General features: G+C 40.6%; 1 protein-coding gene across 1 annotated transcript in view; it reads left to right on the top strand.

The window, feature by feature from the left end:
* Positions 1 to 3,878: 3,878 nt before the first annotated feature.
* Positions 3,879 to 13,303, top strand: part of LOC125895885 (calreticulin-like) — a 30,067-nt gene continuing 20,642 nt past the window's right edge. Inside the window, exons 1-3 of the mRNA XM_049588069.1 lie at positions 3,879 to 4,098; positions 8,258 to 8,359; positions 9,068 to 9,271. Coding sequence (XP_049444026.1) covers positions 4,005 to 4,098; positions 8,258 to 8,359; positions 9,068 to 9,271 — 400 coding nt within the window. The 5' untranslated portion in view covers positions 3,879 to 4,004. The remainder of the gene's footprint in view (positions 4,099 to 8,257; positions 8,360 to 9,067; positions 9,272 to 13,303) is intronic.

Here is a 13,303-nt window from a genome sequence, read left to right as displayed (position 1 = left end):
AATACAATATTTTATCACTTTAATGGTATCCCTGAATTTTTTGTATTTTGTATTATCAACACATTATTCACTGTTCAGATTATCAATTGATGTTTTAAAACAATAAAACATTAAGTCTCACCCAAACATCAAAACAGCTGTTTTGGGCAGGTCCTCATTTCCTCAGAAGGAACAGAACTCTTTCTTTGAAACTGGAAAATAAATTAAAAAACCAAAACCAAAACAAACAAACAAAAAACAAACAAGTACATTGCTGTTAAATTTGTAAGGAGCATTTAACATATTTTTCAATATTTTTTAAGTTTCCTGATCCTTTAAGAATTTCTTGTGCCATCTCTCTTTGTAGATTTTGAAGAATTGTAGATTTTTTTCAGTGAATCAATGTGAAATGTCTGTGGAATGTTTGGAAATTCCACCAGTGTCAAAAACCAGTGTACTGTGTATGACCTTACAAAGTAAAGCAATGTGTTTTTTAACAACATGTTGCATAGAATCACCTGCATGACAAAGATCCCCCAACTGGTGTCGTCTTTCTGGAGGGTGTGAGTTTTCTTGCCAGGCTTCCACTTGATGTTAACCCAGTCCTCCTTCCCAAGTCTGTTCCGGCGCATCTTGAAATACTGCCGACAAGACAAAAGCAAAATGAGTTTTGTTTTACATTTGTGTTTACTCAGTGGCTTTTACTAAATGTGTGTTAAACATGTTTATTTTCCATAATCTATTTCATATTACCCAAATCTGTAGCCTGCCTTTCTGGAGACCTCAGCTTCATTTGACCCTTGCAGAGGATCAGCCACAAAAATGTGGTTCGAAAGGGCATAAAGATACTGTTTGAAAAAGTTAGATATTATCAAACCGTACATCTTGTTATAAAGGGACATGCAGTAGTGCAACATGTGTTGCTGTGTACTTACCACAAACCTCCAGAGCACATTTCTTATATTGACAAATGGTAAATGGATCCGCATTTGTATAGTGCCTTTCTAGTCATCCGACCGCTCAAAGCGCTTTTTACACTATGAGTCACATTCACCCATTCACATTCATACACTGGTGGCTGAGGCTACCGTACAAGGTGCCACCTGCTACTCAGTTTTAAACACACTCACACACCGATGGAAGCATCATCAGGAGCAATTTGGGGTTCAGTATCTTGCTCAAGGATACTTCAACAATCGAACCGCTGATCTTCCAATTTGTGGACGACCCACTCTACCTCTGAGCCACAGCCACCCTATTTACCAATGATTCCATCATAGTCATGAAATGCAACCTGATAAAAATGTATAAGTGGAATAAGAACAGTTTTTTTTCTACAATTTACAGTTGCAAAACAAAGCTTTCATGTGCACCATAAACATTATTTATTTTTCTTCATAGGACCAACCAAAGTAGGGAAGCTGCTATTCCAAAAGTATTAGTTAAAAACATTTTTCAATTTGACATCAAGGACATGTGTCATGCGGATTACTGTTAATTTATTATGCTGATCTGTTCTGTACGACATCTATTGCACGTCTGTCCGTCCTGGAAGAGGGATCCCTCCTCAGTTGCTCTTCCTGAGGTTTCTACCGTTTTTTTCCCCCGTTAAAGGTTTTTTTGGGGGGAGTTTTTCCTTATCCGCTGTGAGGGTCCAAAGGACAGAGGGATGTTGTATGCTATAAAGACCTGTGAGGCAAATTGTGATTTGTGATATTGGGCTTTATAAATAAAATTGATTGATTGATTGATTGACTGTAACAATGCTAAGTGGGTAAACATTGTTTGAAGCATTTGTCTCCTGGCTGTTGCATATGACACCCTTACACGCTTCAATACTGAAATAAAAAGAAATAATACATGATTACAGTTGTACTCACCCTTTTTAGCCCTTGCCTGGCCAGCTGCTCTCTTGTGCCATGCAAAATTACACCAATGGTGTAGTGATTCATGTGGTATAGTCGGCCAGCATTATCGGCTGAATTGAGGATGGCACTAATGTAACATTCTATTACCTGTTGGAAAAACTATTCATACTTGTAAAACTGTCAGGTCACTGTCACATGTTTAAAAATATATCAAACATTTGAAAATGGATGGATGGATGGATGGATGTTGTGTTTGTGTGTGTGCGTGTGGGTGGGTGGGTGGGTGGGTGTGTCAGTTAGAGAGAGAAAATACAATGGTTGAGCAAACCATCCTCTCAGCTAAATACAGTTTATGTTAATATCAGTAATAACACCTGTGCTGGCTACCTGAAAGCTGCTGTTTGACATGTCCTTCAAGGAGAGGACAAAACAGCCTACATAAAACATGGCTCTATGAGAAGATCCAGCATAGATATTAGACAGAGTTCAGCAGTCCAAGTACCCATTGATATATAATGTTTACATGCTCTTTAAAATGTAGGTGTCAGAGATCAAAGTCTCATTTTGGGGCGCCCACTAGCTCACCTAGTGGAGCGGGCACCCCATGTGCAGAGGCTGTGTCCTTGCTGCAGCAGCTACAGGTTTGATTCCAATCCGCAGTCCTTTGCTGCATGTCCTTCCCCCTCTCTCTCTCTCTCCCCTTTTCATGCTACAGCAAAATAGCAAATAGCCCCCAAAAATATCTTAAAAACAAACAAACAAGAATTCTCATTTATCTCTGTATCTGAGGTTCATAGGCCACAAATAGGCCCACAGCAGTAGGAGAAGAACTAGTAAAGGCTGTAATAGTGGTTGATAGACTGAGAGTTTGAGGTCCAGTCTGTAGCATTTAGGTGACTATATTGGCAGAAATGGAATATAATATAATAACAATGTTTTCTTTAGTACCTGAGTCTTCAACGGGGGTCCACAAACCCTAGGGGGGTGCTCAGAGTTACTCCAGGGGGGCGCCAAATTGTTTGTTGATTTAAGTTTTAATTAAAGTTATTTTCTTTTTTTAAAACTTAAAATATAACTGAAAATACATTAACATAAACATAAATTAACATGAAGCTTTGTACATGTACAACAAAAACCCATTAATGATACGCTGACTGTTACCAGGGTGGCACGGTGATGTGGTGGTTAGCACTGTCGCCTCACAGCAAGAGGGTTGCCGGTTCGATCCTGGGTGTGGGATCCCTTCTGTGCGGAGTTTGCATGTTCTCCCCGTGTCAGCGTGGGTTCTCTCCGGGCACTCCGGCTTCCTCCCACAGTCCAAAGACATGCAGATTGGGGACTAGGTTAATTGATAACTCTAAATTGTCCATAGGTGTGAATGTGAGCATGAATGGTTGTTTGTCTCTATGTGTCAGCCCTGCGATAGTCTGGCAACCTGTCCAGGGTGTACCCTGCCTCTTGCCCGATGTCAGCTGGGATAGGCTCCAGCCCCCCTGCGACCCTCAAGAGGATGAAGCGGTTAGAAGATGAATGAATGAATGAATGAATGAAATAAAAACTGGATTCAAAAACATCTGTTGTTGTAGTTGTAGTGTTAGGAAGATCACGGATGTTTTTCATTTAGTTGACTTTTTTTTAATTTGTGGAATTAGTGTATATGCAGATCATTTTTTACTGAAGTAAAATAGTTATTTGATTTGACATATTTCTTTGCATTTGCATTAAGTGTTTTATATTTAGGTTACAGATTACACACGAACACACGGATCGTAGATCTGTTCACACAAATAATACCGAGACAAATCTCTCTCCATAGCTTTTACCCTTTGAATCTCTGTATGGGTAAAACGGATGTCCCTTTTTTCAGGTAGAAATTCAATAGCACATTTTTCCCATAGTCCCTGAACACTGCGGGAGAGCAATGTTGTTTCTTGCCTCCGCCCCCATTCGATGTTGTCCGACTAAAGCCGAGTGTTTCCGAAAAGTAACTCGTGGTCTCATTCCATTGGCGAGCTGCTCGTCCAATGAGCTGCGGCCATCTGTGCAGGGTTGGTCGCTGTTGAGATCCTCAGGTTACATTTCCTCGAGGCTTTTATTAGCTGATTTCACCTCATATTTTTTCTCCTTTTCTCCCTGCGCCGGTCACACGCCACCGACATGAAGCTCTCAGCAGCCATTCTCGCAGTATTTGCATCGATAGCTGTCACCATTGACGCCACCGTCTACTTCAAGGAACAGTTTTTGGATGGAGGTGCAGTATCATGTCTTCTTGTCCTGTGTTTGAATGATAGTGCTGTGAAAGTGGCTGCCTTAACAACCTCTCACAGTAGTGTTACCAGTTGGTAGTTTATCTTCTATATCTGGTATTTTAAAGAAAATTTATCTTTTAAATTAACCTTACTGTGTTAATTTAACCCCTTTCAATAAGCTAGGCCTGGTTATGTCTAGTACTCAACTGAGAAATAATTATCAGGGAAAACCCTTGCTGAAGTAGCTTAACACAGTAACATTAAGTCCTTATTCCACTGTTTTAAATTGCAGTTGAAATAACAAATAATGCTTTAGCAGACTTCCTCGTCGGCGAGTCTAAATACTCTTTCACTTTTGATATGGCACCGAACCATATTTAGGGCTTTCATGTCAAGTCTAGTATCGGCCGCAGTGACCAATAGTCATTAGCTGTCCTCAATGTACCGAACCAGTTAGGGACTGGTCTGTAGTTAACAGAAGAGAGGGATGGCTGGGGTGTGACTTCTTTTTTCTTTGCTTTTTTTTTTTATCCCTGAGCCTCCCTGAGTGACTGGTGGACCCCCGCCGCCACCCCCCACCACACACACACACACACACACACACATCAGAATTTCATTACTAGATTGTTAAAACTTACCCTTTGATGTTTTAAAGTATAAAGTTGGAGACGGCATGCTAAGTCGTTAAAAAAAAAGCCTCAGTTTTTCACTCTAGTCGTGCATGCTGGTTAGTTCGTGCAAAGTGCAAATGGTTTATTTTTGGCCAAATTTTAAATGAGACTCAGCATAAAGTAATTTTGTTGAAATGACAACATTTTAAGCTCAGACTTTGTTCTAATTTTTTTTTCTGGCTAATTTGTCATGCATGATATGTCCGTTGGAAATTTGAAGATCCAATAATAATTTCTTTTTTTACAGTTTCTGTCAATGATAAATGGTGTAAATTTGGCGATTTTTAAGAAAACATGACTGTAAAATAAATGCAAAATACAACCATTTAAATGTGTCTGCCCCTCCTTTAAGCTAAGAAAAAAAACTAAGTCCCTCCCTAGGCTTAACCAGTTATTTGACATGCCTCCTCCTTCTTGCACCACCCCCTCCCCCTCCTAAATAACAAACGACAAACAAAGTAGCGTAATACAGTAGGGTTAAAGCCTAGTTCAGATTACATGATTTTCACCGTGATTTTGATGTTGCAGAGGATTTTGAGAGCCACCTTGGGTCGGAGGTGAGTCGGCAGATAGACTGCCCTCATGTGTGAACAACCCTCAGAGCCAGTCGCCCCCTCGTCTGAGACTGGGACTGGATATCTGGCATGCTAGAAAACTGGAGAAGTGTGATACGACTGACAAAGAGCATCAGCCAATGAGAGGCGGGATATGTCCCACGTCAGCACGTAGGAGGACGGAATAAATGTGAGGAAGACAAGCCGGCAAGCAACAACAATAGCGGTGTCCACAGGAGCACGTAGTGTGTGTTGTGTTTGGACCCAGGCTCTGGCAGATCTAATTCATTTATTTTTACTTCCACGCAATTTAAATAACCCACCTGTAGCCAGATAGCGCAGGGTCAAGGACAGACGTTCTCTAGGGGATATGGCAAGCCTAAATCTGGTGTCTTTCCTTGCGATGTACGGCTCTACCAGCCCCAGCAAGAAATCAAAGCCCTCCGCTGTCATCTGTAGCATTTCCCGAAAACATAGATCATTCAGCTATGAAAGGTACAATAACCTGGGTCAGAATACATGCATAGACAATATAGACAGTACGATGAAAACTAATAGGCTAGCGGCACAGTGGCAACCAAGTTTCATTCACAGAACTCACCTCCAACTCTCTCTGCAGACTTGACAACCCGTGCAATCTGCGTGCAGCAACCCATTCCTTTATCAAAATCCCTTTCTTCTTTTTCTGTTTCTTCTCAGCGCAAAGCAGGGCACAAACAACCTGTAGAGCTGCAAGCTGTCGGACATCCATGTTGACAATAAGTGCCAGGAACTTCGTAATATCCTGTTTTGGTCATGCGTGACAAAACGTAGTTTCACGTCACCGTGTTATCTGGGGCTCTGTCGGCAAGAGCTTGGTAGTGAAATCTTGTGGTGTGCACACACAGGCCGTAACGTAGTTGGCGAGACTCCCGATGACAGAAACACACGTCGCCAGGTATGAACACTGAAAAGATGTCTGCAACTCAAGATTGGTCGGCCAGTCGTGTAATGTGATCAAGGTTAAAGTCAGTATTATAGTATTATTTTTAAAATGGAAATGGTGTAACAAATTATGCATTAGTTGGCATCCTGGTATGCAAGTCTGAACTGACTTTTGATATGGCACTGAACCACACTGAGATCATTCATATGAAATTCAGTAGGGATGCACCGAAATGAAAATTTGTGGCTGAAGCCGAATAATATTAAACGCTTGGCCGAATGCCGTTTTAGTTTTTCATTAGTTTTTGCAGATGAACCCCCTCCAGATTAGTGTTGTCACAGTACCAAAATTGGGACCCACGGTACGATACCAGTGAAAGTATCATGGTTCTGAGTAGTATCACGATACCACAGCAAAAATGAGGCAGATGTGCCTTTTGTCATTTATAAAAAGATAAATCACTTTTCTATAGTACATCAATGATATTTCAATGGAATAAATTACTTATTGACTTATTCATACTTCAAAAACAGCATCAATCAGTGATTAACATAGGGGGGATTGAAATAAAATAAATGAATGAAATAAAAATCAACCAGCCACTCTCCTCCCCTGACAAGTCCCTTCATAAGTAAAGAACAGTCCCTAAAGTGCGGTGAGGTTTGTGGGCCGTTACCTGCCACTGAAAGACTAAAAGAGAGAAATGTGAACGGCTCGTTTCTCCTCTGATACGCCACATACAGTGTGCCACCATGGCTCGGCTGTTCAGGTACTTTTGGGCAGTCATGACACCAAGTTATTCACCTGGAGCCGGACTTCTCCGTCGCCGGTCAGCCGTTATCATGCACCGCCGTATTTGACAGAAATACGTATTCCTGTCCGTATCTGTGACCCCCGTTCAACCCACAACTGGCGGGATTCGCCGTTTCGTTTCTGCTGCTGGTTGAAATCTATGCTCGCACAGCGTGCTGAATGATTTATTTTGCCCGCACAAAACTAGTTTTAGTCACAAATGCGAGTGCGGTGATGGACGGAGTAAAATATCGCCACACTGCCGACATTTTACTCCATCTGTCACCACACGCTGTTTGATTGCGTTATCAAAACACGCTGCTATTATTCGGCCTTGCTTTTCACTTATTCCACCGAATACCAAATGTGTGGGTTTTTTTGCAATATTCGGCCGAATATATTCGGTGCATCCCTAAAATTCAGTACGGCCACAGTGTTGTTTGTAGGCTGTTCTGTTAAAACTACCCAACAGTTACTGACTGTCCTCAGTGTGCCAAACCAGTAAGAATAAAAACTGAACTTTGACTGAAAATGTAAAAAAACATAAATAAAAGGAGGCTACTATCAAGATACAATTAGAGTAATATAAATGATTAAGATGTGGACTAAAAACAGCATTAGTGTTAAATCATTTTTAAATGAGTCATTGTGCAGAGGTGATTATTCATATTCTCTCAAAAATGTCTTATTTTTAAGTCATCTTGTTGTGGTGCAATTCTCTAAATTCAGTACAACAAGTTTAAGTATTTGTCAGAGACAAGCAATATAATCAGTAATGTAGTGGAGGGTATCCACAGGTATACAGGATATATCCACCTCTTTCTGGCCGTTACACCTATCACCGAAAAAGCCATTGGAATAAATAGGAGAGTATATCAACTTGCTCTTCAGTAACCTACCCAACTACCTAGTTATTACACCCACCTCATCAACTGCCACTACAACAAGGAGTATAATAGATGTACAATGTAGTTTAGCAATACTATACCAACTGTTAATGAAGATAATGCTCACTTGAAGCCACATACAAAAAGATATTTAAATTACCAACATTTGGACATGACAGTCTCCTTCAGGGCATTCATACCCTGTACTTTGATCATGGTCAGCAGCTCTCCAGCACTGGTGTGCATTCTTCCTCTCTCTCAATACTGTATCAACTAGCAGAAAAAGACAGTAACGAGTCAGTAACCAGTTGAGTTGGATTGCTGTGTTTCAGATGGATGGAAGAGCCGCTGGACTGAGTCCAAGCACAAGTCCGACTATGGCCAGTGGAAACTGAGTGCTGGAAAGTTCTTCGGGGATGCAGAGGCTGATAAAGGTAATTCTGATGTATTCTGTCATACAGACAAGCATAGATACAAACATCTCAAATACTTACAGATGGTGTCTTCTCATGCAAATGTAGGTAAAAGAGGTTCGTGTATATGACCTGATTCCAGTAAAGCCACAACAAAGACAAGGAAGTGTCCTATAAAGAATGTGCTGAGATTATTCACAGAGCTGGAATAACCTGCCAGCGGACCCTGGGGCGAAGCTATTAACACCCCCAACTCTTATTGCATGATTGGGTACAGTTTTCTGTGCTGGAATATTCCCTGGCCCCAGGTTTACTCTGTGCTGATTCGATTAAACATGCATTAATTTAGGAATATTTATAAGGTGAAACTGAAACTACATTTTTGATACAAGGCCCCTCTCCAAGACATGATATTACATGTCAACCCTAGTCATGGCAGTTGACCAAAACACTTTCTCAATGGAATTAGCACAAAATCCTGCAACTTTTTGGGCTCCTGTAGTCCTGGGGCCTCGGGCAGTTGATGTAGGCTTGGTTATGTCCTTAAGCACTACAGTACGTCACAGAGTATCTGGCATACAAAAAATATCATGACTCATTTACATTAAAATAAAATCATTTTACAAGGAAATCTGGGCAAGAAAAAACTGCAGCACAGTCATAAATTAAACTGTGAGCAATTGTTGCTAACAGCTACTCCTATTTTTTTCTTAACTGTACTCACACCAGGTATCCAGACCAGCCAGGATGCCCGCTTTTACGCCCTGTCAGCCCACTTTGAACCCTTTAGCAACGAGGGAAAGACCCTGGTCATCCAGTTCACTATCAAGCACGAGCAGAAGATTGACTGTGGAGGCGGCTATGTCAAGATCTTCCCCTCTGACCTGGACCAGACTAACATGCATGGAGACTCACAGTATTACATCATGTTTGGTGAGTCATGCTTGTCTTATACAGAGGCACTGAGGCCTGCCATACAGTACAGCTTTTTTAGGGGAGAGCACTTGGAAGGATGCTTGATGCTTTTTCCTGATTATTATTTCTACATTCAGCTGTGTCAGATGTAGTTATTTCTGAGCTTTCTCTGTAATGCTAAAGGAAATAAAATAAAGAAAACTTTATAGCTGCTGTGCAGCAGTGAGTCAGAGCGGGACATTTGGTGGAACTCAAAACCTCAAAATAGGGCAAGCTCTTCTTCGTCATGTCAAAATTATAATTTCTCCAGTACTTTGGTTAATGACTAAGTACCTTTAACACTAATGAGTTTTACATTGTGTTATATTCTTGTTAGTTAATGTTGGCATGAAGACATGCTAAATGAAGATGTAACTTAATACCCGCTCAACATTAGCATGTTAGCATTCAGCGGCCACACAGAGCTAGGTGGATGCTTACTGTAATAGTATGGGCATTTGGGCCCATACTATTAGATGTAGAGAATCTACAATGTAAACTATTAGATGTGCGTGCGTAGACCCCTGTGATCGCAGGGGTCAAAAGTGTCAGCTCGAAGCAACAACGCGTCGTGTTACGGACGTGTGACACGCATAGGTGTGTGTGTGTGTCTATATATATATATATATATATATATATATATATATATATATATATATATATATATATATATATATATATGTATATGTATATATATATATATATATATATATATATATATATATATATTCTCACTGAAGGCATCAAAACTATGAATGAACACATGTGGAGTTATGTACTTAACAAAAAGGTGAAATAACTGAAAACATGTTTTATATTCTAGTTTCTTCAAAATAGCCACCCTTTGCTCTGATTACTGCTTTGCACACTCTTGGCATTCTCTCCATGAGCTTCAAGAGGTAGTCACCTGAAATGGTTTCCACTTCACAGGTGTGCCTTATCAGGGTTAATTAGTGGAATTTCTTGCTTTATCAATGGGGTTGGGACCATCAGTTGTGTTGTGCAGAAGTCAGGTTAATACACAGCTGACAGCCCTATTGGACAACTGTTAAAATTCAGATTATGGCAAGAACCAATCAGCTAACTAAAGAAAAACGAGTGGCCATCATTACTTTAAGAAATGAAGGTCAGTCAGTCCGGAAAATTGCAAAAACTTTAAATGTGTCCCCAAGTGGAGTCGCAAAACCATCAAGCGCTACAACGAAACTGGCACACATGAGGACCGACCCAGGAAAGGAAGACCAAGAGTCACCTCTGCTTCTGAGGATAAGTTCATCCGAGTCACCAGCCTCAGAAATCGCAAGTTAACAGCAGCTCAGATCAGAGACCAGATGAATGCCACACAGAGTTCTAGCAGCAGACCCATCTCTAGAACAACTGTTAAGAGGAGACTGCGAATCAGGCCTTCATGGTCAAATAGCTGCTAGGAAACCACTGCTAAGGAGAGGCAACAAGCAGAAGAGATTTGTTTGGGCCAAGAAACACAAGGAATGGACATTAGACCAGTGGAAATCTGTGCTTTGGTCTGATGAGTCCAAATTTGAGATCTTTGGTTCCAACCGCCGTGTCTTTGTGAGTTGCAGAAAAGGTGAACGGATGGATTCCACATGCCTGGTTCCCACTGTGAAGCATGGAGGAGGAGGTGTGATGGTGTGGGGGTGTTTTGCTGGTGACACTGTTGGGGATTTATTCAAAATTGAAGGCACACTGAACCAGCATGGCTACCACAGCATCCTGCAGTGACATGCCATCCCATCCACTTTATGCTTTAGTTGACGATCATTTATTTTTCAACAGGACAATGACCCCAAACACACCTCCAGGCTGTGTAAGGGCTATTTGACCAAGAAGGAGAGTGATGGAGTGCTGCGGCAGATGACCTGGCCTCCACAGTCACCGGACCTGAACCCAATCGAGATGGTTTGGGGTGAGCTGGACCGCAGAGTGAAGGCAAAGGGGCCAACAAGTGCTAAACACCTCTGGGAACTCCTTCAAGACTGTTGGAAAACCATTTCAGGTGACTACCTCTTGAAGCTCATGGAGAGAATGCCTAGAGTGTGCAAAGCAGTAATCAGAGCAAAGGGTGACTATTTTGAAGAAACTAGAATATAAAACATGTTTTCAGTTATTTCACCTTTTTTTGTTAAGTACATAACTCCACATGTGTTCATTCATAGTTTTGATGCCTTCAGTGAGAATCTACAATGTAAATAGTCATGAAAATAAAGAAAACGCATTGAATGAGAAGGTGTGTCCAAACTTTTGGCCTGTACTGTATATCTATATATCTATCTATATCTATCTATATATATATCTATATCTATATATCTATATATATATATATATATATATATATATGTGTGTGTGTATGTATGTATGTGTGTGTGATACTGTGTGTATCATGGTTTGGGGATGCATGAGTGCTGCTGGTGTTGGTCATCTCACTGTCTGTGATGGCACATTGAACTCTACCAAGTATTGTACCATTCTCGAAACCCACATGCTCCCTTCTGCGCGTGCACTGTTCTGTCGAAGTAAAAACTGGATGTTTCAACAAGATAATGCCCCTTGCCACACATCCAAGGCCAGTAGAACTTGGCTGCAGGAGCACAGTATCCAGGTCTTAGAGTGGCCAGCTCAATCCCCGGACATGAGCCCCATTGAAAATCTGTGGTGGATTATCAAAAGGTCTGTTTCAAAGCATAAACCAAAGAATTTAGAAGAATTAAAAGCAGTAACTCAAGAAGAATGGGACAAGATTACCCCTCAACAGTGTCAAAGGCTCGTGGGGAACATGCCAGCCAGGATTAGAGCTCTACTACATGCTAGTGGCAGGACTACTAAATATTAATTTGATGATGTGATGGTTTATTTATTTTTTGTTCAGTTTTGAACACATTCTCTGTTATTTGTTGACTTTGATACCGACAATGTTGAGAACTGACATATTGAAACTGTCAAGAATTTAGTTTTGTTATTTTTTCTTGTAAACAATAAACAAAAAAATATAATTTGTATTTGTTTGTATCTGTCTAATGTAGCCACACCTTTTGAAACACAAAAGATTTTTCCACAAATATTTCATGATAATATTTGAGATTGTGTAAAATTTTAAGGGTGTCTGAAAACTTTTTTCCACCACTGTATATATATGTATATATTGGTCAGTCTTAGCATTCAGAGGTCTGATATTACTGTGTAAAGGTGTGTTCACACTGGACCTGTTTTTTTTTTGTTCGCTAGCGACGAGTTTACATACAAAGTCAGTGCAAACAGGCGATTGAGCATATATTCGCCTGGGAGAAAAATCACTTGGGCTCTCAGCGACAGAGCGATTTTTCACTCGTCGCTTGAGAGGAGAAATCTCATCTGGAGCGGTATTTCGCTGGGTCTTGTCGCTTGCAGTTCAACGCTGATTGGCTGCCGTAATCCCGGAGTCCCGGGGGGGTACTTGACTGCCATCACATGTCAACTTCATTAAAAGTATAGCTGCAAATTAAAAGCAACAATAGATGTAAAAACACACAGACACAATGCATCTGTGATCAGTCCCCTAATTTAATTTTAACAATTTTTTCCATCTTCTCCAATTTCTCGTTTTATTTTATGGAAGTGATCAATGTAAGTGCACTTGTCCTAGAGCCGCCACAACGGTTTTTATAATGCAAATAACTCTGTTTCGATAAAACCTACAAGCTTCTCTTCCTATGACTTTTCCTAAAAATGTGTCTTGTATGTTTTCTGAAGCCTTTAAGTTACAAAAATGAAACACACTACACTTCTGAGCATTTATACCTCCGACCGCCGCTGAAAATTATACATTTTGATACATACAGGTAGGCGATATACATATTGCAAAACTCCGTAAAAGTACACCAAAGCATACATTTTTGTTTCTAAATATTTATTTGAAAACGAAACCATTAATACTGTCAATAAAAAAAACATTTTGTTAATAATAAAAAACTAATGTAATCTCAACAGTGACCGCGTCAGCCGCCGGGACTGCGG

This window comes from Epinephelus fuscoguttatus, linkage group LG10, assembly GCF_011397635.1.
Source record: "Epinephelus fuscoguttatus linkage group LG10, E.fuscoguttatus.final_Chr_v1".
Lineage (NCBI taxonomy): Eukaryota > Metazoa > Chordata > Actinopteri > Perciformes > Serranidae > Epinephelus > Epinephelus fuscoguttatus.
The sequence above is the reverse complement of the archived record's forward strand: the minus strand, read 5'-3'. Positions and strand labels throughout refer to the sequence as shown.